At 36.6% G+C, this 27580-nt stretch overlaps 1 protein-coding gene across 1 annotated transcript; it reads left to right on the top strand.

Annotated features, from left to right (window-relative positions):
* The first annotated feature begins 2345 nt into the window (after nucleotides 1–2345).
* Nucleotides 2346–27506, top strand: LOC139730859 (bactericidal permeability-increasing protein-like). The gene is made up of 16 exons (XM_071641734.1): nucleotides 2346–2632; nucleotides 7061–7172; nucleotides 7431–7562; nucleotides 8250–8323; nucleotides 10955–11051; nucleotides 12264–12327; nucleotides 13983–14046; nucleotides 14582–14670; nucleotides 15683–15859; nucleotides 16348–16413; nucleotides 17673–17840; nucleotides 19392–19459; nucleotides 19998–20040; nucleotides 22953–23016; nucleotides 23731–23807; nucleotides 26197–27506. The coding sequence occupies exons 1-16, from the start codon at nucleotides 2482–2484 to the stop codon at nucleotides 26236–26238; spliced, it is 1488 nt and encodes a 495-aa protein (XP_071497835.1). The 5' UTR covers nucleotides 2346–2481; the 3' UTR covers nucleotides 26239–27506.
* The last annotated feature ends 74 nt before the right edge of the window (nucleotides 27507–27580 follow it).

Genomic DNA, 27580 nt, shown 5'->3' with positions numbered 1-27580 from the left:
TGGAAAATTTACACTTTGTCCACCGGACTAGTGACGATTTAAACAACGTATGGGCAAAATCTCGCCCGTTTCCTTTACAGTGGGCCTATCCGGCAAAGTGTGACAGGGACAAAAAAAAAAAAAAAAAAAAAAAGTGTGACAGGGACATTAACGAATTGTGTATATATTTATCACCGATCTCAGTACACACACACAGAGCCGAAGAATCCCGACTGGAGTCGACCGTTACTTACGAGCATATGCATGATATGCTTCGAAGTTCGCTGAGCGGTGCTTTTCGTGGTTTTCGATTGTAGGGCCTACCCTGTAGGTGGGCAGCGGTTGAATTGGCCACGCATGAATCTCCCACGCTATTCCTGATCCTTGAAGATGAAATTGAGGTGTACATCAGGAAGTGGAGAATAGGTGAAGTTGAATCGAGATAAAAGTTTTTAAAAGTGAAGGGGTACAGAGAAAGAGAGAGAGTGCATGGGGTGAGTGGAGAGAACGGAAAGAATTCAGTGAAGAGCTTATATTGGCGGATGGAGGCTAAGGAACAATGTGCTCACTAAATAATCGACATATTCAGTGCAACTGCATGTCAACTTGTGTTGATATGCTCATTCTCTGATCATCTATGTGACCAATTTATTTTCTAAATACGTGGCATTTATGTTATGATATTTCTTCTCTATTTCTTCAAATTGCTTTCATACGCTCTCAAAAAAAAAAAAGAAACACACACACACACACACACACACACCAAAAAAGAAAACAAACCAAGATTCTGCCGATGGCATCATTCTGTCAATCACTGCGTAAAAGTACTTGAGTAATTAACAAAAGACTTTGGAAACATGCAGGGTCATGCTCTGTTTAGAGGAAGGGGCACTCTAGTGTTTCTTGTTAATCGTATAAGTACTTTAGCAGGATGATTAGTAGAATTTTCGTGTGAAAGGTATGGGGGGGGGGTGTCCCGACCACTCTGAAGAAAAAAAAGTAGAAAACAAATCATCATAAAAACTACATAAATGACCCGTATTTACATATTCATTTGCATTGCAATTTTTTTTCCCTCTAAAATCACATCGAGTATTGCGTTCGACTTAAGAATGTGTTATTTTGCACGATTAAACCAGTCAGTGCCGCCGGCCACTCAAAGAGCGCAAACTTGGCGCTCAAAGTGAATAGCATTCCGAGTTGGTACTTACAGTAGTCTCTAAAAGGTTAAAAGTAATAGAAGTAGGCCTATGTACTATTGAATATATTATACAATTTAGTTTGTATTTGAGATTTGTTTGTACGTGTGTGTGTCTGTGTGTGTGTGAATGTGTATTTATCACATTGCTGCCGCTGTTTGTGTTTGGTAGGCTGCTGAAGGAGAATGATTAAAGGAAAAAAAAATCAGGATACGTTTTCATCATAATCACACATTGCAGGCCTTCTGTATTTGTTTGGTGGCGAAAATGGTGAAGATGATGCATTTGATCAACACAATTAAGATAATAAACCATGGAATGCACGTTGAAATTCACCGATAGGAAGGGGGATTTGCATGTACGAATGATTATGAGCTAGTGTGAGACCGTAATGAGTATACTGAGATTGTGATTCCTCCAGAAAGAATTGCAGATAATGCAGACAGTGACATACAAGTAAATTACGTTTAAAGTTCTAATAGGTGTCGTATGTTCTCAATAAAACTTTTAATCTCAGCTCTGTACCTGAGCTACATCTTTGATGAGGACTGGTAATACTTCATTGCGCTGAAGCAAACCATACACGAATCTTCACGCAATCGTCAATCGGCTTTTAGTTCATTCATTTCGTCTGATTTCATGTATTTCAAGCTGTCTAATTGTATTACTGCGTGCTACTCTTATAGTTGGCTGGGAGAGGGGGTCAGATCGTCACATCAGTGTCGAAAATGGAAGTTTTGTCTCAACTCGAATAAGTTAACCTTGCCCGTATCTTGGTGGAAACATGGAAGTGTACCCAAATAACTCCCTGCCTACAGTGTCTAAAGACCCCCGTTGTCTACACACATGTATTGCATAATGAGGGACGTAGAAAGGGGAACCCCCATTACGAGAGAACTCGAGCGCAAAGTAAACAGGCGTCGCGATCGAAGAGTTATAATCCCGTAAACATGATTGTTCCCTTCAGTTCTCGTTATATTCGCGATAGGCACTTCCTCATTCCTATACTTCCTCGAAACGTAGGAAGATAGGGTCTCACTGTCATTTAAAAACACTTCAGTGCGCAGAAAATGCAGATACTGTATTTATGAGGGCGGGAATAACTTTGTCTGAAGAAAGGCTCTGAGGGCACGTCTCCGGCTCTTATCTCTGCTTCACACACTGCGTTGCTCAGGTGCTGTATCCATTCAGCACACGTATTGCACGCTTTGTGAGTGCCAAACGGTAGGAGTGTAGATCTCGTGTAGATCACACAGTGTGCATAGGATTCATTGATACTCAAACTTCGTTGGTAGAATTCAGCATGTTGCGGGTGGGATGTGCCTTCTTGCTGCTGTCCCTCGCGATTCTCCAGGCCAGTGGCTTCCCGAGGGTCGCCTCTGGACTGGCCGGTACGGACTGGAACAAGAATCCTGGCTTCAAAGCTCGCATCACTCAGAAAGGCCTTAATTTCCGTGAGTATGAAGATAATTGAAAATGTAGGGCCTAATAATCAGCATCGTCGACAAAGCTGTCATCAAAAATTTGCGAAACCACAATGGCCTTCAAGAATATTTGATAGCTCATTCAATCGTTAATTTCAAGAAATATCTGTGCGTATCGGACACTTTAAAATTCAGAAAAGTTAAGAAAGAGCAATACAACACTGTTCGTCCTCTATATGGGATATTTCAAAATTAAGGGTATTTCAAACATATGGCCTCTTTCTTTGTCTATTACATAATTTTCATGTGCTGATGTTACTTTTTGTTTTGTGTTGTTTTTAGCATAATTCATCATTATAGCGATTAATGATTGGATTCAGTAATAAAAAATACAGTAATATAGAAGAATGTATATAATCCTGAAATGGGCTGAAGTCATAGTAACAATTTGCATGCAATGTTACTATAATCTATATGAATGTACGTATGTATCTCTGTGTATCCATGTATACGTATCCATTTGGATATATCTTTCATCCTTATTTCCGTGGTAGGCCCTAATTATGTATTTGTACTGCATGTAAAAATAGATTTTGTTAACTTGAATTTAGTCGTCCAACGCATTATCTGAACCGAAAGTGTAAACTGGTTACAGTTCGAACTGGGGAGAGGTCAAAGATAAAGGAGAAAAAACAGCAAAACAAAACCGGATAATTAGTAGCGTGTGAGCATAATGTACAGTTAACAGTGTCCTTCATTTGCTCTTTAAATCAGTCATGTATTGCTTATAGTGGTACTGCCACGTCTGATTGTACACCAGTCAATAATACAATGCACATGCAGAGGAGTAAAAAAGAGCGCAGCGCTGCTATCGCCCTGGTAACGCTTTACTATTATTATGACCTTCTGTCTGTGCATTGACTATTTCAGCACGCACTGTTGCTTAGCTATGGGATGCAGATGGGAAAACACACACACACACACACACACACACATACACACATAATTGGTTCCTCGCTGCACTCAGACACTAATCTACACTATCATGTTATGACTATGATCAAAATTATCTTTCATATAGCCTATCACATATTGTACGAAAATCGAACGAGAGTGTCCAGGTGTTTCGGTGTCGTCACAATAAACAGCCATGTACACACATGCTACGAAAAGGAACGAAAGTGGGAAGTTGAATTAATGTATATAATTAGTTGAGAGACAGACAGACATTCACATAGTCAAATGGATAACAAGTTGGGCACATGTAAAAGTGCAGTGAAGCATCAAATCGCTCAGTAATGAACTAGAATCAAGGGATATTATGATGTCCCATATTTGCTATACCAGAGATACTTTTTGAATTCAATGTGATTTTTTTTGTGTGTGTTACAGACTGTTGTATACAATTTTACATTTACAATAACCCATGTATTTCTCCATCACATGCACGAGTCCTACATGTCCCTTTTCATTTGTGTTTTGGTACAAAATTAATAGATCCATAAGGGCAAAGTGGAAAATATGAATGCTACAAACGACATCAGTCAAGATTCACAAAATGAATAAGAAATCGATGAATTTCGAAAAGATATGGCCAATAAAATAGAAAGTGTAGATAATGATATGGAGTAACAACGTCTGGCCCGATTACCTACTACCAGCTGTACTATTCTACTTCCAGCGGTCTTGCCCTATTATGAATAGATTGATTGACAGTTTTGAAACATTGATGAAATGTCATTTTGTAATCAATGAAATGAAGAATTGTGTAGGGTAAAACTCCGTGAAATCATTCTGTTTCTACGGATTGTTTGTCTTGAGTTAACTTTTCATAAAGGTCATTAAAAATGTAAAGGGGAGAGCTCCGTTAAATCTGTGTTTTCGACCGAAGAGATGATGCAAGAGTATACACGAACTTAATTATTATGATATCATTTGCCATTGGGTGAAAGATAAACTACGCAAAATGGTTGGTATCATCTTTGAAATACGGTACTCATGGAGGGTTTAGAGAAATTTCCACGTCTCCCATTACAGGATATCATGTGTTGATCTTACAGAAAAGTGTGATCGGGAATGTATTTTCAGAATAATTCTTCCTCTTCCATTTTGGCTCTTTTACAGAAAAAAAAATACATATACATATATTTATATATATACTTTTTTTTCTTAGCTATATTCCTATGATCAAATATATACATATATATATATATATATATATATATATATATATATACAATATAAATGTATGTGTATGTGTGTGTGTGTGTAACCACAGATGTACTGTCAAAGGTGTCCGCACAACGAGTCGAATTCACATCAGTCCAATTTACAAAGTGTCCGATAACCAAAGAAGAAAAGAATCGACATGGTCCGTGGAGTTAATCGCGCAGCAACACGGCTTCTTGTGAGTTAATTAATCCGCGAGGGAAATTTTGCACGACCTAAACACGGGCGTATGGCAAGTATCTTGCACTAAAATAACATATATATAGTCGGTAAGCAATGGTATAACTTATATAGTATTTATGTATGGCTACATCAGCCCTGTGAGAGTATAGAAAGAAATTGGTCATTGTATTTTGTGTATGAACTGATGTTCGAGAACTATGCTGAATCTGAAAAGAGAGCAAAAGTGAAAATGACTGCAAAGCGATTCATTGAAATCTATCAATGAATAGTGTAAGTTCAATCGGCGTAATTGTGTTTTTCATTTTTTGAAACCGCATGATTGACTTTGGATGGTGACATGCCCGCTAAGTAAACACCCCCAATGATTGCTATGGGATGTGGAGTACTGATATTATTTTGCAGGCAAAGCACGAATACACGCTGATAGAAGGGAGAACTATTAAAGGCATGGTTTACCATTTGCAGAAGGAATAAAAACCCAGCACTGGTGATTTAGAATACTTCTAAAATGTGAGTTAGGTATAGAAACAATCACTGTAAAAATGTGTATCCGTATATAATCGATGTTAAGTATTGTTAGATACACAAAATGTGAACAATAGTCATAATAACAATGTTTACCGACTAAACCGTCTAATCTATAGGTATATGTTTTTATGAAACAACAGACCTATACATCATGTGATATCTTGAACATTTTTTAAATCACTGCTTCCAAAGGTAAACAGGACCTTTAAGATTTAGTATAGGCCTAATCAAAATTGCACAAAGTTGGACAAATAGTGACGTCATTCGCAAATATCCGGTGCATATCTATAGTTTTAATTGTCTGTTGCTGGAGCTGGTCATGTAGTCAAACGTTTCATATCGCAAGAGCAGAACATGTTCTCATCATGGAGTCGGGAACGTTCATGTTGAAACACTGTCAAGATCATTGTTAGCTCGCCCGTTACATTCCCTCCTCATCTATACGGGTATATGAATGTCTGTACATCGTCAAAAGGACGCGAACGACAGACTATAGAATAGATTGATATATTCCATTGAGTATTCTTGACGCGACATTATTTTTCTGATATGCTCGTTGGTGTGCCTGAGGCAAACGTATTTCAACACAACAGTTAGCTGTTTTCATTCACAGACTCTTCCACATTTTAGTCAGTGGGCTTACCTTATACCAGAAGACAGAGGACTCCACTTCTGGAGTGAACCAAGAACCTCATGCTACAGAAATCATTCATAAAAAAATATGGAAGAAATCGTGTTTTGTTTGTGTGTTTGAGTTTATTCGTTGATGAGTGGCAAATCTATTCGCACATTATTGTGCAGCAAAAGGAAGGAATAGTGTAAATCGCCAAACACATGTGTATATATATATATATATATACCATATATATATATATATATATATATATATATACCATATATATATATATATATATATATATATACCATATATATATATATATATATACCATATATATATATATATATATATATATATATATAGATAGATAGATAAATATATTTGTGTATATGTGACTGGTAGTTTCCCGATTGGCTATTAGCCGCCCATATTTTTGGAGGTCTTCTACTGGACCAAATAAATGAATTATTGCTGATCATCAACAATGTATTCATCATGCCATGGTTAGGTGAGCAGGAGTCGATAATGCGAATGTTTGTCTGCTATTAGTCCATTATACAAGGAAGTAGACATTTTGTATCAATATACGAATGATAGTCTAATACAACACACACTCACACACACACACAAACACACACACCCACACACAAACATACTGTACATTGCAGGGTACATGTATGAAAAGTATAATGTAACACATAAATGTCATAATAATGGTGTATGGGACTCGTATAAAAGAAGGTATGATAACCGGTATATAAGTAAGACGCAATTGTGATTTCAACGCATTTTACTGCCTGCATATCCTTCATTTTACTGTGGCTCAAAAACCACGTGGATGCTGAATGAACAATTTCCTAGTAGAGTGCTTGTACTCCTCGTTTCTTTCCTATCCGTAGTCCGGGATTTGGGACTGCAGACACTCCGGGACAAGATTCAGCACTTGACCATTCCCGATGTCAGTGGCCGTGCCAGTGTCAAGGTCGGCCACATCAACTATGAGGTCAAGAAGTACGTAAGACAGTAACTGTTTATATACAATGTGTGTGTGTGTGTGCGTGTGTGTGTATGTGTGTGTGTGTGTGTGTTATACCACACAAGTCTGTTTTAATTCTCAACATCAGTGTGAAAGTATGTTGTAAACGGGAAAAAGCCTAACGTAATATAACAATGATTTTAGTATAATTTTTCTTTACGAGTAACTACGTCATATTATAACACTACTCGTATATCAAAATGGTCCCCCCTTATTTTCCTCGCTCATACCAGCATACGAATTACGTCATTCAACATTCCGACCGCCTCCTTGACAACCAACCCATCAGCCGGAGGGCTCCGTCTATCGACCAGCGGAATCTCCCTCTCCGTACACGGGAACTGGCACTACAAGTCGACTGGCTTGTAAGTTATATTCCATTGTACATAAAGTAAACCGTACCTTATTTTTTCATCCGTTTCCATGGACCTTACTGTTTGAAGGCCTGTCAAGAATGATAGTGATCCTTGATGAAGATGAAGATGATGAATTGTCAATGATAATGATGACTATGATTTTACCAGGATATCAAGATGAGTTTACGCACAAGCATTTTTCGTTCACTAATTTCTGCAATTTATCTCTCTATCACTTGATTCAACAATGATAGCTACACAAAATATGCCTGCTGTAAATCTGTTTAGTTAAAAAAAAAACAAACAAACAAACAGAGAGACCAAAGCATAACGATGAAGTTCATACGAGTTCAGGTCGCTCATTTCTGCGCGCGTTCTACAGGAGCCGAGACGTAAAAAGCATAGTAGGCCTAATATACATCTGTACTAATAGTAAAAATATTGACAAAGGGATATGAGGATTTAACAATACTGTAGTATATAGGCAGCATCAGCTTCATTATATAGTTTGTTTTTTTCCTATGCTGGCTTCAAAATTAGAACTTCACAACGTCAGTGTATGACAGTGACGTAACAAGATACGCGGACAGAAACATGTAAACTAAATAGTTCTTTTCATCCTTGATGTGTAAAGTTTTGGAATCTTATCTGCCGTCTGTATCCTAATTTTCTTTCAATATATACCTATCCCTCAAGCATCCACGTTTCTGACTCCGGATCTTTCGATGCTCGCGCCTCATCCATCAGTATGACGCTGTCTATTAGAGTCGGTAAGCGAAATCAATTTCATTCCAAGCAGGACGAGGGAAGCTCAGAATGAACTAATAAATCATTACTTACATGGATTCTTTCGTCAGCTCACATTGGGATTGTCAAACGTAATCAGGAAATCGTACGATGTCATTAACTAAGTGGTTATTAACATATTGACTCAATAGTTATTGATATCTGTCGCTGACAACAACAAATCCAGACATAGTACTTATCCTATTTCGTCATTCATTGCAGTCCGATAAATGCAGACGGTCTGTTTACTCTGGTATGCTTGCATTAACGTTGGTGGATGATATTTCTTCCATATTAAGACAGTTATGACGTTGGTTATAAAGGCGATACCCCGGCAAAGAAAATATCATTTCATATTGTAAAAAAGCTGGAACAGTGTATACAGAAAAGTCACATGGGCGATAATAATATGCTGTCCCAATGATAACGGAACGCCAATAGATAACAAAAGTTTCTGTTTTGTTGATAGCCCAGTTAATTGCCTTCGACCAATGACACCTAAGTAATAGTATCAAAGAATCCTACCTCTTTTTTTTTCAAATAGGCCTAGTATCTTTTTTTAATAGGTTTTATGGTCTATTAATGATTGCTGGATAGATAGACTATTAACACGACTTTTCTCTTGTCAATTATTGACCTGGACGGTCAGTTCCCTTACCATTGCGACAAATAAAGTTCTATAGCAAGCCTAGTTGACATGACAGATTGAACAAACACAAAGTTTTGACTCGAAACTCTGATACAGTATAAATAATTGATGCAGTATTTGGCTAAAAGCTGGAATTCAATGTGTACCACTTTGATTTCTTCTAGGGAATAAACTATGCCTCTGACAATAAACCAAAGTAGACGAAAGTTGTGCTGACCGCCTGCGTGTGAGCATCAAATCAGTAAAAAGAGGAACTTTCCATACAGGCTATTCTATACTCCCTTGTCGAAAGCAGCGATTTATGATACGATTATAAATGCCGTATGTAATCCATAATAGAAGTAAAACCTACCATTATGGCGCAATGCATGCCACTCTTTTCCGACGTCAATTCTAGAGAATAAACCCTTTTGTCGCCATTTTGAACTGTATGACTCTGATAATAAAGGATTACGAGTACAGACGAAGAAGGTTTTGCTGACCTCCTTGCGTGTGAGCATCAAATTTGTCAAAAGAGGAACTTTCCATACAGGCTATTCTTATTTGTATCGAAAGCAGTGGTTTATGATACAATTATGAATTCCTTATTGTCCATAATAGAAGTAAAACTTACCATTATGGTATAATACATGCCACACTTTTCAGACGTCAATCACCTTTAAGTGTTATTTTTTAAACTTCACGTCTCCAGCGCTTAAAGGCATAATCCATCATTTGCAGTAGAATCAAAATCCCAGCATTAGTGCTTTAAAATAGTTCTGAAATGTGAGTTAGGGATAGCAATAACCGCTGTAAAAAATTTTAATCGTATAATCGATGTTAAGTATTGTTAAATACACAAATGTGAACGATAGTCATAATAACAATATTTCCAGACTAAATCGTCTACAGTTACGGTTTAATGAGAAAATTTCTGATATGTCCTTAGATTTTAAGCTTTACTGCAATATATATATATATATATATATATATATATATATATATATATATATGGTAGGATGTTTTGTGATGCAACAGACGTACACATATACATGAAATGTGATATCTTGTACATTTTTTAAATCACTGCTCCCAAAGGTAAACAAAACCTTTAAGGATAAAGTGAACTGAACTTAATAATCAAGTTGTTTTGGAATATAGAGATTCATATCTTTGAGTATAACGGAATTTTAGTGTTTTTAGCGTTAAAATTCCTAGCTCACATTTTTCTTTTACAGTTTTTGTTTTTAATCACAAGAAAACGGGAAAAATAATGAATTGATGTCTTCATCGCCATATCGAATTCGCATATATCATAGTGGTACTTACGTATCCTCCGTGTCGCTGTTTCATAAAAATAATGAGATACTTAAAGTTATGTAACTCTTATGTACACAAAGTTTAAAGTCAATCAACCTTCTATACCTTTCTCTGTATACGTCCTCTTTTTTCATCAAAGTCATCTTGAAGGAATGGGTTGTCACTTTAAGTGCCTAATTTTACACAGAACTTTTCATACAGCATTCATTATCATAAAACTGCCTTCACTTTCACTTACTCATCCATGAGATGTTTGTCAAATATGGTATACCGTGTTTGATCGGTTTATACTGGGAGCTATATAGTTCTCTCTTCTCCCGTCTCTCCCCACCATCCCTCTCTTGCTCTCTCTTTTACTTTTTTATCTTCAGTAGGCCGCAAGCATGTCGTTATCCCCCCGTTTTCATGACAAGAAACAAATGATTCTTCTATTTTTTTTTTTCTGGGTACCATGCATTTGGCCATTAGTAGCATTGTCGAGAACTGTGATGATATTGATAATGATGATGATGATGATGATGTTGATGATATAGTGGTGGTGATGATAATATAATTGCAGAAGACGCTGATAAAAATACAGTAAGAAAAACGATTAGAAAATAAGACTATCTGAAATTCTTTGTTTGCCGTATTTTCAAACAATGCGGGATATCATTATATCGTATAGGCGTGGACTCTACTGGTCGTCCCACGATTTCTTCCGCGAGCTCAGATTGTTCCTTTCATGTGTCGGGGATGAAGGTCGATCTTCATGGAGGGGCAAGGTTTGTAACATTGTGTAATTAAGCTTTTATTGACTGTGGAAATGAGAAAATCTGATCCATCGTTTCCTTTTTATTTAGATATATCATCATCTGGTGACTGACAACTAAATATTGGTACTGTCCATTTTATATATAAATATATGAATAAATAAATACATATATATATATATATATATATATATATATATATATATAAATATATATATATATATATATATATATATATATATATATATATATATATAATTGTATATATAGAAGTAATGAAACAAGTTCACGGGATTGACTGCAGGTTCAACCGTATCCGTAAATAAGGATGAACCTGCAGTCAACCGCGTGAACTTGTTTCATTACTTCTGTCTTAACTTCTTCCATTGAGGACATCAAGCACTCTTCATAATAGGATAGAATCACCAAGTGTGTAATTCTATAGGCCTGTATATATATATATATATATATATATATATATATACGTGTATATGTATAAACAAGTAAATATATATACATATATATATATACATATATATATATATATATATATATATATATATATATATATATATATATATATTTATATGATCTTGAATGCACTATATAGCTAGATTATGTACTACGTTAAAGCATATACCTCATGTACAGTTTTATTTCACCGAGGTCGAATGCCGGGATGAAATAGAACTGCGCGAGAATTTATCATGCCTTAACTGGAGTGTTGTCTAGAATAGCGCATGTAGAAGAGCATTTTAAAAGAGCATTAACTGGAGTGTTGACTAGAATAGTTCATTTAAAAGAGCATTTTCTATTTGCTATATAAACGAGGTAAAATGTATTTATAACACAAATTTATAACAAACTGTTTGTTTAACTATAACGAAATCAAGAAATGCCAAGTGGCAGCAATTCGACCAATCATGAATTTTGTTGTAAACACACACTATATTCGTATATGATATATATGAAGGATCCACAATAGTGACTCGTCATGAGGCAAGTGATAGTATAAACTGCATCTTTTAAACAATTCCTAGGGGCTGTGTACTAAATATTCAGAATGGTTGCTGAGATAGTCGTGTTGGGAAGAACACACTCAGTTTTTTTTTTTTTTTGAGAATTGGTGAAATTGTGAGAACAAGTTACCGACAGCGGCAAATGATGGGGATAGGGTTAGAAGCCTTCATTAAGATGCCCTCTATCTGTCGCTGTTTTTCACAGTTGGCTCTACAACCTGTTCGATCATGAAATCGCCGATTCTTTAAAGGATTCTGTCAATAAGAAGGTAAGTGAAAGTGGTTCTGCTCGATGCATATTTAGATTTTTTGCTTGTTTTATTTCTGCGTTTTTAAATCGTAAGAAAGAATAATATATGTGCCATGATTCTCAAATTATACATGATATAAATTGAACACATAACTTGGTCTATCCACAAGTTACAAGTTTTATTGCTTCCAAGACGCTTGATAAACAACCGTCCACAAATCTTTTATATTGGGCAAGAAAATATAGGCAGGAGGTTTATTGACACGGGCGCTCTGGGACTGGGTGAGCATGTACGTGTCAAACTGTTGATGGCGTACACGGCCGACACTTTCATCTGTGTTGCATATTAAACAGCTCCCTCGGTAATACATTTCCAGTCGGAGTGGGTAAACGTGCTCATATTATCAAGGTTACTCAAGCCACTGCGCCAAAGTATAGTTATGTTAAATTCCACTGAAGAAAATGTCAATTTTCTATACCAGCATGTTGGGACGAAATTTCATGATGACCAAAGGTGATACCCTAGTGAGGAGCAAATTTGCCCACGGGTTTGATAACCTTCATAGATTCGCTGTCCATCTCCGGAGCTCTGGTGCCAGACGAGTGGTCAAACGTCACTTGACGTTCGAGTTGACTGTGGTTAATAGAGGAAAATCACATGAACAAAATTAGAAAGATTACACTAAAACCGGACAAAAGATGAGAATAAAGGGGCAGATTTTTCGTCTGTTTGTTTGATTAATTTCCCCTTTCTCTGTTAGAATCAACTGGAATATGGAGTGGACTTTCACCTTACGGAGTGAATCCAGCACAAAGGCGTCGCATTTCCTTTGGATAAGACATTCTTTGTGCTGGTATGGTGCAGTTTAAAGACATCACAGACAACATGTCTGTCACTACTACTATTACTACTATTACTATTATTTATAGTGCGCTTTTCCCACAAGGCCCAAAGCGCTTACAATCAATTCAAAACATATACAACAGTATGTAAAATAATGGATAAATGTTACAGCTACGAACTAGTTGCTACTGAAAAGATGTGTTTTCAAGGCTTTTATACCCTGCTACTGAAAAGATGTGTTTTCAAGGCTTTTATACACTGTCCAGTATACCCTGGTTTATGGGTAATGATTATGTCTGCGTTGGCCTTTCAGTCGTCAGTATCACATTAGCTTATTTTCTTCAAGATACCACAATATTACTCGTAACAAGTGTAAGCAGACCCCACATTTGAGAAAAAAGTCTATACACATATCTTTAGTTGAGGGTAAAAACTATATCTGGATTTCGTGCATGCCTATACTACGAACTGCTAACTAAATACTTTGTCAAAACACATCATCGGCATATGAATTTTCGGCATTCGGCATTTTCTTGACAATTAATTGGCAAGCTCTTGTCATTGTTACAGCTATTCGACTTCATCGCCACTTTCTTGTCCTCCACTCCCCTTGCCTCTACAACAACAACAACAACAACAACAACAACAACGATAGTAATAATAATAATGATAATAATAATAACAATGATGATAATAATAATAAAAAGATAATAATAACAAAACAACAACAGCAGCAGCAGCAGATGTTCTCAACTAGATGTGATTCTTTCTTGATATATTGCCGTTTTTAGGAGAGGCATTCAAATTTGTATTTCTCCCCTCACACCCAGGTTTGTCCAGAAGTTTTGGATGCTGTCAACGTCCAGCTGGAGAACAAATTGAAAACACTGAAGAGTAAGTCAATCATTTCTATATTTAGGGTCGTTTGTACACATCTTGTTCAGTCTTTGTTCACTCTCTTTTTCGCAATGCCTTTTATATCTGTCTCTTTCTCTGTATTACAGAAAAAGCACATATCTACGATTGGATTTTCTATTTGTTAATATCTTATTTGAGAAAGATCATCTCCTTTCCATTTCATTTATTACACACACGTTAAAAATAGATGAGTTGGATTTAATTCATGATGAGTTGAATGAGAAACTCAAGCAAATTGTCAAGCTGTCATGTAGGAATAGTTATGACAGTACACACCCCCGAAGAAACACCCGAAACTATGAAATTAACTGAATTGATAAACTTTCCTGTTACATGTTTGATTTTGCTTGATTTTTACGATGTGTAGTACCATCGATTAGCTCGATCTGCTCTTTCGATAACGACATCTATGATATTGATAACAATGTCAAACATAATCAGCTTGTTACTGTATTGTGGTTTGTTTATTTATTCATTTATTTATTTATCTATCTATTGTGGTTGCGCACAGTGGAAGCTCGGTTCTTGCATGTGGCAGACATAGACTACACCTTGGTGGCTCCTCCCGTCTTCAATGGGTCGGTGAACACTGCTCACAAGGTAACAGCCCGAAGAAGTGCTTGCACATAATGATATACTACAGGCACTGATTATCTCCGTCAAATTGCTGCATCTGCCTTAACCCATCCCATGCGGGAACCTGGTGGCCTGTGTAATAAGTCTATGGGGGATTCAAAATTCAGTATTGAACGGGTTAACAACAACAGCAACAACAACAACAACAACAACACTAAAACAAAGACCTGATAATAATGGAATTCATGAACAGATGTCGATATCACATATAAAAACTTCCACTCTATGCACTTCAGATTTTTTTTTTCTGAACGAAATAAGAATCTGTACAATTTATATATAAGATTATGAAATAAATTATATATATGCCGAGCACAGTTTACTAACACGTTGTTCGAATTTTAATGAATATTTTTGCAGCATTACTTCTATGCTGTCCCTAAACATGAGAAAGCATGACCAGTTTTGTCTTTGCCAGACTTAGCAACGCCTAATGAATGGAAAATATAATCCAAATGTTGACATGTATTCATTAGGCATTGTATAGATACGGGGGATACGTTCTCGAAAAGATAGACGTACTTGTACTGCCAATGATGAATGAAAAGAATTACAGTATTCAAATTCAAATTTAAATGAAATTTTATTTTCAGTAACACCTTATGACGTATATCGTGACATACATGTATTATATCTTCAACGTTTGCCGTGATCCAGGATTGCATTATCCCACCTTTAGTTTGTGATCAAAAAAATATGCCACAAAATGACCTCTGGTGTCTATAAAGATAAATTTATCTGAGTTAGTGTGAATATCCACGAATTTGATCAGTATATCATCCTTAAGTGAGGTCGAAGATTATAATGTCAGTAGCTGTAGCAATACTAACGATTACCGTTATTTTACTGAGATAACTATTATTTTGACTTTCATAATCACTGCCGGTAGAAGGAGCATATTGTGAAAAATTGATAGTAGTTGAATATGTATGTATTTTTGTTGTTGTTGTTGTTATACATAAAATGACGTCATCAGGGGGAGGTGTATGCCCATGGCAGTAAGACGGAGTGTCCTCTTCCCGTGCCTGGAGTCCCGGCTGACTCCGATACGTCTCGTATGGTGCTTCTCTGGATAACCGACTACCTGCCCAATTCGGCCGGTTATGTACTCCAGGAAGTCGGATACCTGCAGTACAACGTGACTAAGGACAACGTGAGTGTACTAACAGATGGTGTTCTTGAATAATTTTGCAAAGCTTTTATTTCTACATATTTATGTTTTGAATTTCATTATCGATAACTAAAGTCAGGAGTCATAGTACAATTATGAGGGTAAAAAAGCGGAAGACACAAGAATACGGCAATAATCATTTCGGTTTATCCGTACTTTGCAGTTATCAACAGTTTGAATGGCTATATCCCATTGTTCTGGGAATGTTGGGTACTTTTGTGCAGCTATCCGTATGCAATAATTTCCATCTTGTCCCATTCTGTGTTTCAGTAATACCCGCAGTTCGTTAAGCATGTTTTAGAATCTCTCACCATAGTGTTGACAGGTTATCGATACATTGTGTGTTTGTGTGTGTATGTATGTTGCTGTGTGAAAAACAAACAAACAAACAAACAAACATAATGTTCTTGACAAGATCTCCCTGCTCCAAAATGTTTTACAATCCATTGTCTTTTTTTTTCTTCATCCAGGTTCCCGAAGCCGAGAAGGATTACTTGAACACAGGCAATTTTGCATACAAGTTCGCTATTCCACAGGTGAGCAACAGGTTGAATATTTTGGTTATTTGGTTGTTTTTGTACCTCCGTCACGTGTCGCCTGAGGCGTTATGTTTTCGGGGTTGTCCGTCCTTCCGTCCGTCCGTAATAAATTTTGTGGACAGCGTAACAAAAAGAGAGAGAAAAAAAAAAACCCGTTTGAAGTATCCTAATGAAGCTTGGCATGTGCTATGTATGAGTGGGCGAAGTTGTGCCTATCAATTTCTGGGTGCTCATGCTCAAGGTTAAAGGTCAAGATCGAATGCTCAAAATTTCACTATTTTCCCCATATCTATGCAATGCCTGAAGGTATTTTCATGAAACTTAGTGTATACATGTACTACCAAATAAAAATTCTCTAGACAGAGTTTTGGGTCATGAGGTCAGAGTTCAAAGGTCAAAGTTCAGGTGAAAATGTATCTCAGAAATTGTTCAGGGTATCTTCATGGAACTTAGTACATAAAATTATGCATGTACGGACTGCCAGTGATTATCTAGAAAATTTTGGGGCCATGGGTCTAAGGTCAAGGTTAACTCCTCAAAATTTCACTTATTCCCTCATTTATGCAATTTCTGCAGGATTTTTCTTGAAACTTAGTGTATGCATGTATTAGACAATAAAGATTCTCTGGGAAGTTTTTTTTTAAAACCAAGGTCAAAGGTCAAGTGAAAGTGCTAAATTTCACTTCTTCTTCCATTCTTGGAAGTGGCTCAAAGTATCGTCATGAAACTTAGTACATATTTATATTTGACCGTGATTCTCTTGGGAGTTTTAGAGTCAAAGGTCAAGGGCAAAGGCCAAGTTAGAATACTAACAATTTAGTATTTGATACTGAAATTACACTTTTTCTCCAAATTTTGAAAATTACTCAATGAATTAAAAAAAAACTTTTACAAGGGTCAAAAGTCAAGTAAAAATCCTAAAATCTCCAAATACATGCTCTCTTATAAGAAAAAAATATAGCCATTCACCCAATTAAATCTAGATCAAGGAAAGGAAACATTCAACACATTTGAGACAAAAATGTCATTTTAATATTTTGCCAATTATGTTAAAATGTCATAATACATTGTCAAGACGTACTGAAGGCCCATATATTAGGTGAATCATGCATTATTGCGGAGGCATACCAGTCGCCATGAGCTACGTTTCTAGTTGTTTAATAATTCACTTTAACCCTCAGAAATGACATTTGTGTTATATGTGAGAATAACAAAATCAACTGCATGGTTATCCTAACATTGATGTTTGCTTTCAGCTAAACTTCATGTACCGGAATATGGACATGCAGATCAACATCAAAAGCACCAAACCACCAGTGGTAACGATGAAAGAGAACGGAATCTCCGCAAACTTGGTCGGGGAGCTCTCCCCGTACGCCATCCTGCCCAACAAGACCCTGGCTTACCTCTTCACACTCAAAGTGGCAAGTGACAGATAGCTATAATTGGTGACTTATGTGAGATTGCTTAAATCTTTTAATGTTTATTAAGATTTCATCCAAGTCATAAATGATAATCATCACACAGCGAGATTCACATGATGTTTTTGACTTTATGAATGTCAGAGTCCATATACACAAATTACACAACACTTGAAAAATTACATCATTCAAGGTGGAAAAACAACAACAACAACAAATCGTACATTCGTACATATCATAGTTTATTTCCATAACTTGGTATAGATTAAAGGAACTGTACAGTACTGGTTGAGTTGGGGATTCAGGTTTATAACATTCATAAGTGAGATAATGAGAAACCTCTTATGAAATATGAAGGAGCATGTAATTTTAAGAAGGATTCAATGTTAATTTGATGAAAATTAATTTTCAAAGGGCTGAGATATCCAAAAAAGTGATAATGATAAAAGGCGACATGCCACGCCTTTTATTAGGATCACTTTGTTTCACCTTGTTTTTGGATATTTCAGCCATTTCAAAACCGATATTCATCAAATAAACTTTTGATACTCTTTAGAATTGCGTGGTCTTTGACATCTCATAGAGTGGTTTCTGAATATCTTGCAAGACGTTAAAAGCTAAATCCTCACCTCAACCAGAACTTTACAGTCTCTTTTTAACAATATTCGATATATTCACGTTATAATACAGATGTCTTGAATAAAAATCTTGATTTCTTTGTACCCCTTTAACACCTAACAAACAAACGCAAAAACAGCAGCAAAACACACACACAATCATACACACATAATCATAAGGAGACAAAATTGATTGTGAATGTTCATCTTTTGCAATATCATAATTTATGTTTGAATGGATTATTAGGAACAAACATCTCTGTATGATACGTAATAAGAGAATAACATTTAATTTGTAGATAGACACATATAGAGAAAGAACAAGACATACAGTATTCTTGGTAACACACAACAGTCTTTTGACGTTAATGGCCATGAACGATGTATTTCTACTTTCTGGAGAATTTCACTGCATAGACTTAAAGGAGCATTTAATCTTGCAATAATCAATAACTCTGTAATAAATTTGTAGCGACCATTCTCTCTGGTTTGTTTCTTGATCCTTCATCGCCCAAGTGTAACTGTGCATTCAACATGTCTTATCTCTTTGCCGTCATTCAAGATAACAGGGAGCTTTTAATTAGTTATGGGCCATTTTTCCGTCCGCTCAAATTCACACTGCAGAGAGCAACTCGTTGCAATGATCCTATGGGCGCCATTTTACTTTGTAAGAGGAATGTAGGCTGCGTCCTAACACAATGTTAGGAGAGGAAAAGGACCAACGCAATCGTTGTCTTAAAATGTTCGCGTGTGCAAATCTAAAGCTCCTCATGTCCCGTAGGTAATCCGTTCAGATGACGTTACATAGTAATCTGTCGTGTCTTGTCTCCTGCCACCCCGCCCTGTTTTCTTTTTCCATGACGTGCCTTATTCATCACGTGACTTATGACCACTTATTTTGGACATTATTATCGTTCTGTTTTCAAACGCCGTGCAGTCGATTGCTGCCGAGGTTGATGTGAGTTTCAAAGACAACAACATCACGTGGTCTCTGTCTTCACTCAGGTAGGTCCTAGGCATTTCATTGATAATATGGCAACGACGGTTGGGTGAAACGTGTGATTGAACTTCTGAAGCTTTAAATATTTCTCCTAATCTTTGATCTTGGGATTCAGGCAAATGAAAAGTACACAGTCAGACTGTCATTTGCAGATCACATCAAAATCTCCCCGTGATTGCATGTTAACATTAAGTATGATCTGGGTTTTGCAACCATACACTGCATTGACGTTTGTTTTGATATCACACTTCTTTCAACCCTCAAAAAAAAATGCAAAGATTATGTGTCTCCAGCGACGTGAAAATCAAAATTGCTACTTTATCAAAATAATCTCGCAGTTCACCCATTTTGTCCTCGACATTATTTCAATTCATGTACCACTAGTATTAGCATGAGATATCATTCTGTACAGATGAGTGAGTTTTATACCTACATAGCATTGTATTCTCACTCGAGTGTTTATCTGCACTATGTGAAAACATAATTAGAGAAGCGAATTATGTACAGATGAATATATCATTTTTCATGTACATTTCTATGCAGCACTGATATTTCCCTGGTGAAGACGGAAATAGGCCGGTTCAGTGTGAGTATTTTCATTTATCAGGTTTCCTCTTTCACTCCATAAAGTGGCGCGCTTCATTATGGCGACACTTTTCCAGGTATTTCCTCTTTGAGTCCATGTATACAAAAATCGCACGTTTCAGATGGCGACACTTTTCCTGGGTATCTCCAGGGTACTCTATCTCCACCAAGTGCCGGAATAAAGCTGTAAACATAGGCTTCCAAATACCGATTTATAAAAACTATGGTGGCATCCAAGCATAACATCCAGATAGCAGGCGATGATAAACCTTTCACGAGCAAGTCCTCCAAGATCTTACTTTTCTTGACAGCTCAGCTGATATTAGTCTTAACACGATTTCTAGAAGATTCTGCACAATGCCAGCCCTATCTATGTAGTCTTCCAGAAAATTCTAGCGCCATCTAGACTTATCTAGTATCCATAATTAGGCATCACCTGACACACTTTGTTTACACAACCGTAGCCTAACAGTCCTCACATAATTATTTTGGTAAAAGGTCTGCTGCACATATACAAAATACAAATAATCAAAGAGGGATAACCCTTTGTGAATACTACATGACTTTCTGGAAACAAACAAAAAATTAGTGTTCACAAAATTCTGTGGTATGGAAATCAAAACATTGTTAAGTATTGTTGCTCTTCTAGACAAAACTTTTGACTAAAAAGCATGAATCACATCTCTCCACACAATTTAAATGATACACCTCAGAGTGTATTACAGGCAGTTGTCACATGTGACATCTTGCTGGCTTTTCAGAGTATGCGGAGTGACTACGGAAAGGGACTTTAAACAAAGAGAAATTACAACACTGAAACGAAATATTCGCCGTTCACATCGCTAACAGTCATTACAGTTTGCTCAATTTTGATATCTAAGCAATTCTGAGAAGGAAATTAAACTTTCGAAGTGTGATATGCAGCTATCATATTGAAGTACTCGGGGTTGTTCTCTAGGTTAAAGGCTTGGTAACATAGTTTTGGTTCAGACAGGGATGCAGGTTTCCAACTGTGTTTTGTGTGTGTGTGTTTGTGAGAAACCTCTTATTAGATTTGAAAGAACATGCAATAAGAGGAAAATAACAGTTTATTTGATAAAAATTGGTGTGGAAATGGTTGAGATATCCAAACCAGCATTCATAGTAAAATGCGACAGACCACGATTTTTATTAGGATCTCTTTGTTTTACCCTATTTTGGGATATCTCAGTCATTTGAAGAAAAAAAAATCATCAGATAAAATTTCAGTTCCCCTCAGAATTGTATGTTCTTTAAACATTTCATAGAGTGGTTTCTAAATATCTAGCAAAATGTTCAACGCTAAATTCTCACCTCACACAATACTATAAACAGTCCCTTTAAAAAGTGAACTTGGTTGTGTATTTTTTTTTGAATGAACATTTCACAATGATGTGTATTGATTTTTTATAGAATTTTTGAAGTTAAAACAGCTCAGATTGTAATATTGACTCGATTTTATGAGTTCCTGTAACAACATCCGATTGACTAATTTTTGAAGAATGACTGAATAGAGTGAAGTGTATCACGCATTTTGTATGATAGGAAGAATGAAAAGCCTGTTTTGGTTAGTGTTGTTGGGCTTGATAAATCAAGCAAGATCGACACAATTGAAAACATTAACGGCAAGTTGTCTTATTGTTCAAGCCCATGAATGATGAGCCTCTAAATCTTTGTTATGCTGTTCTTCGCACGGCATACAAAGTTGCCGCTTCAGCTAATGCATATTATTGTCCCATTTTTATGAAAATAATGAAATCCTTTTAGGGATGAAACCGTTTTGCCCTTTGCATATAAAATTGATAATGACGGTTAATAAAACGCAAACGTGGCATATATGTTGATCGAGCTGAAACATATGGCTTTGATAAGTACCGAAATAAAATGTTGGCTATTTCGTTCTTCATAATCAAAAATACTGCAATAAACCTTTATGCCCCATCGTATTCAAGCTTATGGATCTTGTTGGGGTTTTTTTTTCTACCTGCAAGAACCAAGTAACGACCGTCCCATTTACTTTTACCCGTTCAATGCACAATATGTATTTCTGTGCTTAGAATCTAGTTTGCACGCATGAGTTGCTATGTCAGGCAAGCTTTCCAGTTATCACGGAAACAACGTATGTTAAGGTGAATACATCAAATTTGTATGCATTGTCTATCGTGTCTATTCGCAAACTTAAGGTTTGAACGAGATTACTCATTTCACTTGCAGCCAAAAACTGTAAGGGAAACAAAATATTTACTTCAACTAAGAATTTCATTTTAAACACGACATCTAAATGATATAGTGCAACGCTCATGAAAACAGTATTTTCGCAAAACTTAAAATCTTAATGATATTTATGAATCAAGTTTCATGCCATTTGTTTTGCAAATCTGATGACAAACTAATTGTGTTCTGCGGGAAAATAAAATGGAGGGAGGGAGCGGCAACTAGAAAGCAATGCTCGCAAAATGAGGATTCCTCAAAAGAAATAGCATTACAAGCGATCACTCACGCCCTGCTTCCATCTGGATGTGTGTAATTGCCTTTAATGCACATATTTTCTTCGTTTGGTATCGGGATCATGCATAGACTTAAGTCATTCTGATATTTTGTATATGAAACATAATACCTGAGAATGTTGTACTCGGGACCAAATAAACAGATGGTATACGAGGTTTCCGGGACCAAATAAACATATCAAACCAACACTGGAGCTAATCTTGTGTGGAAGAAAATTATTTTTCATCCATAGATTTATTGATCATATAATTAGGCTATATTCGTCTATTCATATTTTAGTTTGTTATCGACTGACTGCCTATTTATATATTCGTAATCACGTAAAGCTGTATATTCATCATTTTAACCTTTTGTTTATGTCTATTTATATATTAATGATTGCGACAGAGTACCCTACTTGAGGTTGCAGTCAATTTGGCCATCTCACGCTACTTCCTGCCTCTCATGAACCGTAAGTCGCCCACGCCGTTCGTATAACCAAAAAAGAGAAGCCTTTTCTGCGTATCCCTATTATTGTATAGCGTAATATTGTCCATTCACTTTCATTTAGCGCTGCTTTGAGAGACATTCTAAAAAGAAAATAGGTGTATTACCTAAAAGAAAAATAACGCTAAATAGTGAGACTCTATAAGAATTGCGTAACAGTGTATCTTTTGAAGTGCATGTCCCTTCTTAACACGTGTTTTACTGTATAATATATAAACCCCGAATTATTACTAAAAGTTATCAAACTTTTTTGAAAGACGTGGCTACCTCTAATATAGGCCGTAATGTGCAACGGTACTCCATGACTTTGATGAATAGAGGAATATAGGATAGACATAAATACAATGACAGAACTTTCAGTAACGTTGAAGACGTAATTTTAGAAAGATGCGACATTGTAACTCTCAAATTCTATTACATGGTGCCTCAGCTGCACTAACGAGATGTATCGTCTTTCAAGTCTCACATTGGATTGTACACAATTTTTTATTATCTTCTTATTCAAATAAATATAGCAAAACAGAGATTATACTTTATCATGAAATTGCATAATCATTCATTAATGTAGTGGTGTAATAACCAAACGATGGCTTCTCAGAAGGTGCCGAATTATCAACATAAATATGTTTTTTTTTAAACACTTCATGGTATGCTTGTATGTACTCCTTCCTCTGTGCAGAAATTGGCGGAGTTGGAGTGCCGTTGCCACAGATAGATGATCTTGATTTCAGCAACCCGGTTGTGACCCATGGTCAGGTAAGGAATCATTCGTGTTCTTCAGTGCGGTTGTTTTCCTCAGCTTTTTTTCTCTACCATAGCATGTGGTTACCCTTTTGATGTAGAACTAGAGAGGGGCCGTCAAAGGCGGCAGACCCACGCCTAAGTACAAAGTCGGGGTAAACATAATGTGCATTCGGTCATCTACCAGAATTCGGCCACTTAATTGCCAGTGTGCTTTATCACCAGCCAGTGAGTTCTACCAAAGATCGTACACTGAAGTGTACGATCTTTGGTTCTACAGTCACATCACACGCAAATCACATCATTACACATACGGTATTAACACTCATTCACGTACAGGAAAGTCCTTAAGTCTCCTCCAAAAATCCATCGAAAATCCCAAATTCCACCGTCAAAAGTGCAGAATCGGAACTTTTCCAAGCGCGCGCGAATTAAGTCCAGTTTTAAGAGTATTGTCTACGCGACGGGTCGCGGAAAAAGCGCTAAAAATCGAGAAATACGCCGTTTTCTTGCGGGATATTTTGATTATAGCAATCCGAGAGTGTGATGATATCAAAGGTCGTATGAGTGTACGATCTTTGATGGTATCCACAAAAGCAAAAAAGAAAAACAAAATTTACGTACCCCCTAGGCAATTACCCCTAGGTTGAATGCAAATGTCTACTGCACCAGTATTCGGCCACCAACGAGCGCCGCAACGTCCCCGGTGCAATTTTGCACCAACAGTGTAGAGCGCGATGCATTTTCAGCGGCCTTGCACACGCATTGACATTGAGCACGCATATCGTGCAGTGTGACTGCGACCGAGCAAAATGCTCCTCCAACGAAAAAAACAATCAATGTTAATTTGAAAAATCATCAAATATCAAAGGTCGTATGAGTGTACGATCTTTGATGGTATCCACAAAAGCAAAAAAGAAAAACAAAATTTACGTACCCCCTAGGCAATTACCCCTATGATTAGTGTCTACGGGAATTATTCAATGCAAGGGTTGAATGCAAATGTCTACTGCACCAGTATTCGGCCACCAACGAGCGCCGCAACGTCCCCGGTGCAATTTTGCACCAACAGTGTAGAGCGCGATGCATTTTCAGCGGCCTTGCACACGCATTGACATTGAGCACGCATATCGTGCAGTGTGACTGCGACCGAGCAAAATGCTCCTCCAACGAAAAAAACAATCAATGTTAATTTGAAAAATCATCAAAATACGGGCCAGTTTGTGATGACGGAGAACGAACTTTCATAAATCTAGAAGGACATAGTCCCTCAAATAGGCCTAAACGTAAATTTCGGAATTCTTACGAACATTTGAGCAGCGAAGTCGGATCGTTGGGGAGTTTATGTTTTGGTATGGTAGCGGAAAATCGCAAAGTGAGAAACGGGAAATTTTCGGAATGGTCACTATACCATGGGGTCAAAACTTCAAGGTCACACAGAATTTGCAAGGGTCAACCGATTATCACCAAAATCTAATCGATTCTTTCCTGTCATTATCCAAACATTCCCTGAACATTTCGTGCAAATCCGTTTACCCGTTCTCTTGTTATCTTGTACACAAACAAACAAACAAACAAACAAACAAACAAACAAACATACAAACAAACAAACAAACAAACAAACAAACAAACAAACAAACAAACATACGGAACCCTTTACATAACCCCCTGCCGATTTTCATCGGCGTGGGTAAAAAATGTAACAACACCAACAACAACGACAACGACAACAAACACAGGAAGAAATGTAATTCAGAAAGTTGTTTTTTTTTTCTCTTCGCTTTTCAAAATCCAATACAACAAATTCATTTGAATTGGGTTTATAAGCTTTACTCTTCTCAACCTCTCTAATCAGTCTCTCAACCTTCGTGACGGTAGATCTTAACATTTTTATCACCAGTATTTCACAGAGTAATGAGATAGCCTCGCTTTGAGGTTTTTTTTTCAATCTGATTGCGTCTTCTGTGAATGTTTGTTTGCGACCTCTTAAAATCATTGCACGCGATAACACGATTGGCTCGACTTTCATTGGTTGGTCTGAGTTTCAATGACAACTTTTTTTTTTTTGAATAACTGAATTAATGCATCTGTTTTCTGGAAACATGAGAGGCCTAAATGATATAAGACCACATTGCGAGTGTATAACACACGTACATTTTGTACATTATGATATATTGCCGGCTTGACAACAACATACACCTACACACCATTTTCTATGATTCTGTGATTTCATTTCATGCTATTTATTGTTTTGTGTGACACTTGCAATTTTCTCGCACAAGAAATGACAAACGACCCATATACTTAAAAACGTAACCATCCCAATATTTCTACAATCACATGTATAATTATGTTTGCATCATAATATCATATACCTTCTTCTTCTTTTTTTTCTTTACTCTAGAATTTCATCAAGATTGGGACCGATCTGATCTTTAAGGAGTGACCCACTTCCCAGAGAGGATGACGACTATAAATGACACAGAGAGCACAACTATACAGCTTGAACAACAACGAAAAAAAAAGCTTTGCATCATTTTCCGCATTGCTTCCACCACTAGGCTTTTCTTTTTTATTGTAATCTATTGATCAGGGTTTCATTCGACAAAGCTTTCGTAGGTACACACTTCGTGCTAAAAAGAAGAAAGCAAATCTCTCCAAATTGAGAGAGTTTTGTTGTTTGTTTCTTACTGATCTAAAAACAATCAGAAATGTAGGATCATTCACGGCATCCATGTGCTAGGAATAAAAGACCGTTTGTGACACTTCAGTCAATGACTCTGGAGGGTTGAGGTTGAGGTGGTGTGTGCGAATTCTCGTTATCCACTGTTACTGTTGTCTTCTATGCAGTTAAGTTGGTCTCAGTGTGCCTTTATCATCAACTCACAAAAATAACTTTCTGCGCTCTTCTAAACCAAAATATATTGATAAGGGAAAATGCACTGTTCACGTTGTAGATAATATTATGTTTATGTCGCTCCTTTGAGATAGATTAGGCTGACGTTTTGTACTTTTTTTACCGTCTTTCACAAATATAAAGGTATAAACATAAGATGGAGATGATGACTGACTGCGTTATAAAGACGTGTAAAGCATCTGTTTGGCTGAGGGTGTGTGTATACTCTTTATGTAGATCACTGATGATAGTTATAATACACATGTACACGTATTTTTCTAAATTTACAGTATGCAGCTAGATTTTTGTATTTTTGTATGGTCCATCATGCTGATATAATATTATGTATGCCTATATACCTCTGAATTCAGACGGCATTTAGACAGACTGAACTGACAGGGTATAGAAATCAGGGTGTTTGGGGGCTTGGCTGAAAACAAAATTGTTCATGCCGACTTCTTCGACTTGTTTCGTTTCAGACATTCCATCAAAACGAAATAAGGAGTAGTGATAAGAAGTAGGATGTTCGACAGAATTCACATCCTCTGGTTTGTCTGACTGCAGGTGTTACCCGTACACCGTCTTGTTTTCAATTTTTGATGTTTTCCTACAAAAGATCAGAATCAAAGGGCTATTTAATTATCTGTAAGATCGGAATCATATCATAAACGTATAGCTGATCTTTAATGTATACGTATTTATCAAAATCCTAGAAAATTATGGAATGCATTCTTTGCGCAAATGTATAATATATAAACTTTGAAAATGATGATAATAGTGACAACTTCACCTGTACTCTTTCACAACAAAGTCTATACGGTCGAGTAGCTTGTAAAGATTGATTTACGTTTGTAGTCTATCGCTGGATTAAAATGCTTTTTGAACATAACTA

This window comes from Diadema antillarum, unplaced genomic scaffold, assembly GCF_040938485.1.
Source record: "Diadema antillarum isolate AM-2024a unplaced genomic scaffold, OU_Dant_1.0 seq00000340_RagTag, whole genome shotgun sequence".
NCBI lineage: Eukaryota > Metazoa > Echinodermata > Echinoidea > Diadematoida > Diadematidae > Diadema > Diadema antillarum.
Note: the sequence above shows the minus strand (reverse complement) of the source record. Positions and strands in the feature narration are given on the sequence as shown.

Bases quoted from the DNA above. Each gene is read 5' to 3' on its own strand.
- LOC139730859 (XM_071641734.1), top strand. From the start codon at position 2,482: ATGTTGCGGGTGGGATGTGCCTTCTTGCTGCTGTCCCTCGCGATTCTC. The intron at 12,328-13,982 runs GTAAGTGAAAGT...CCTCACACCCAG, and splicing joins AGGATTCTGTCAATAAGAAG to GTTTGTCCAGAAGTTTTGGA. The intron at 19,460-19,997 runs GTAGGTCCTAGG...ATTTCTATGCAG, and splicing joins TGGTCTCTGTCTTCACTCAG to CACTGATATTTCCCTGGTGA.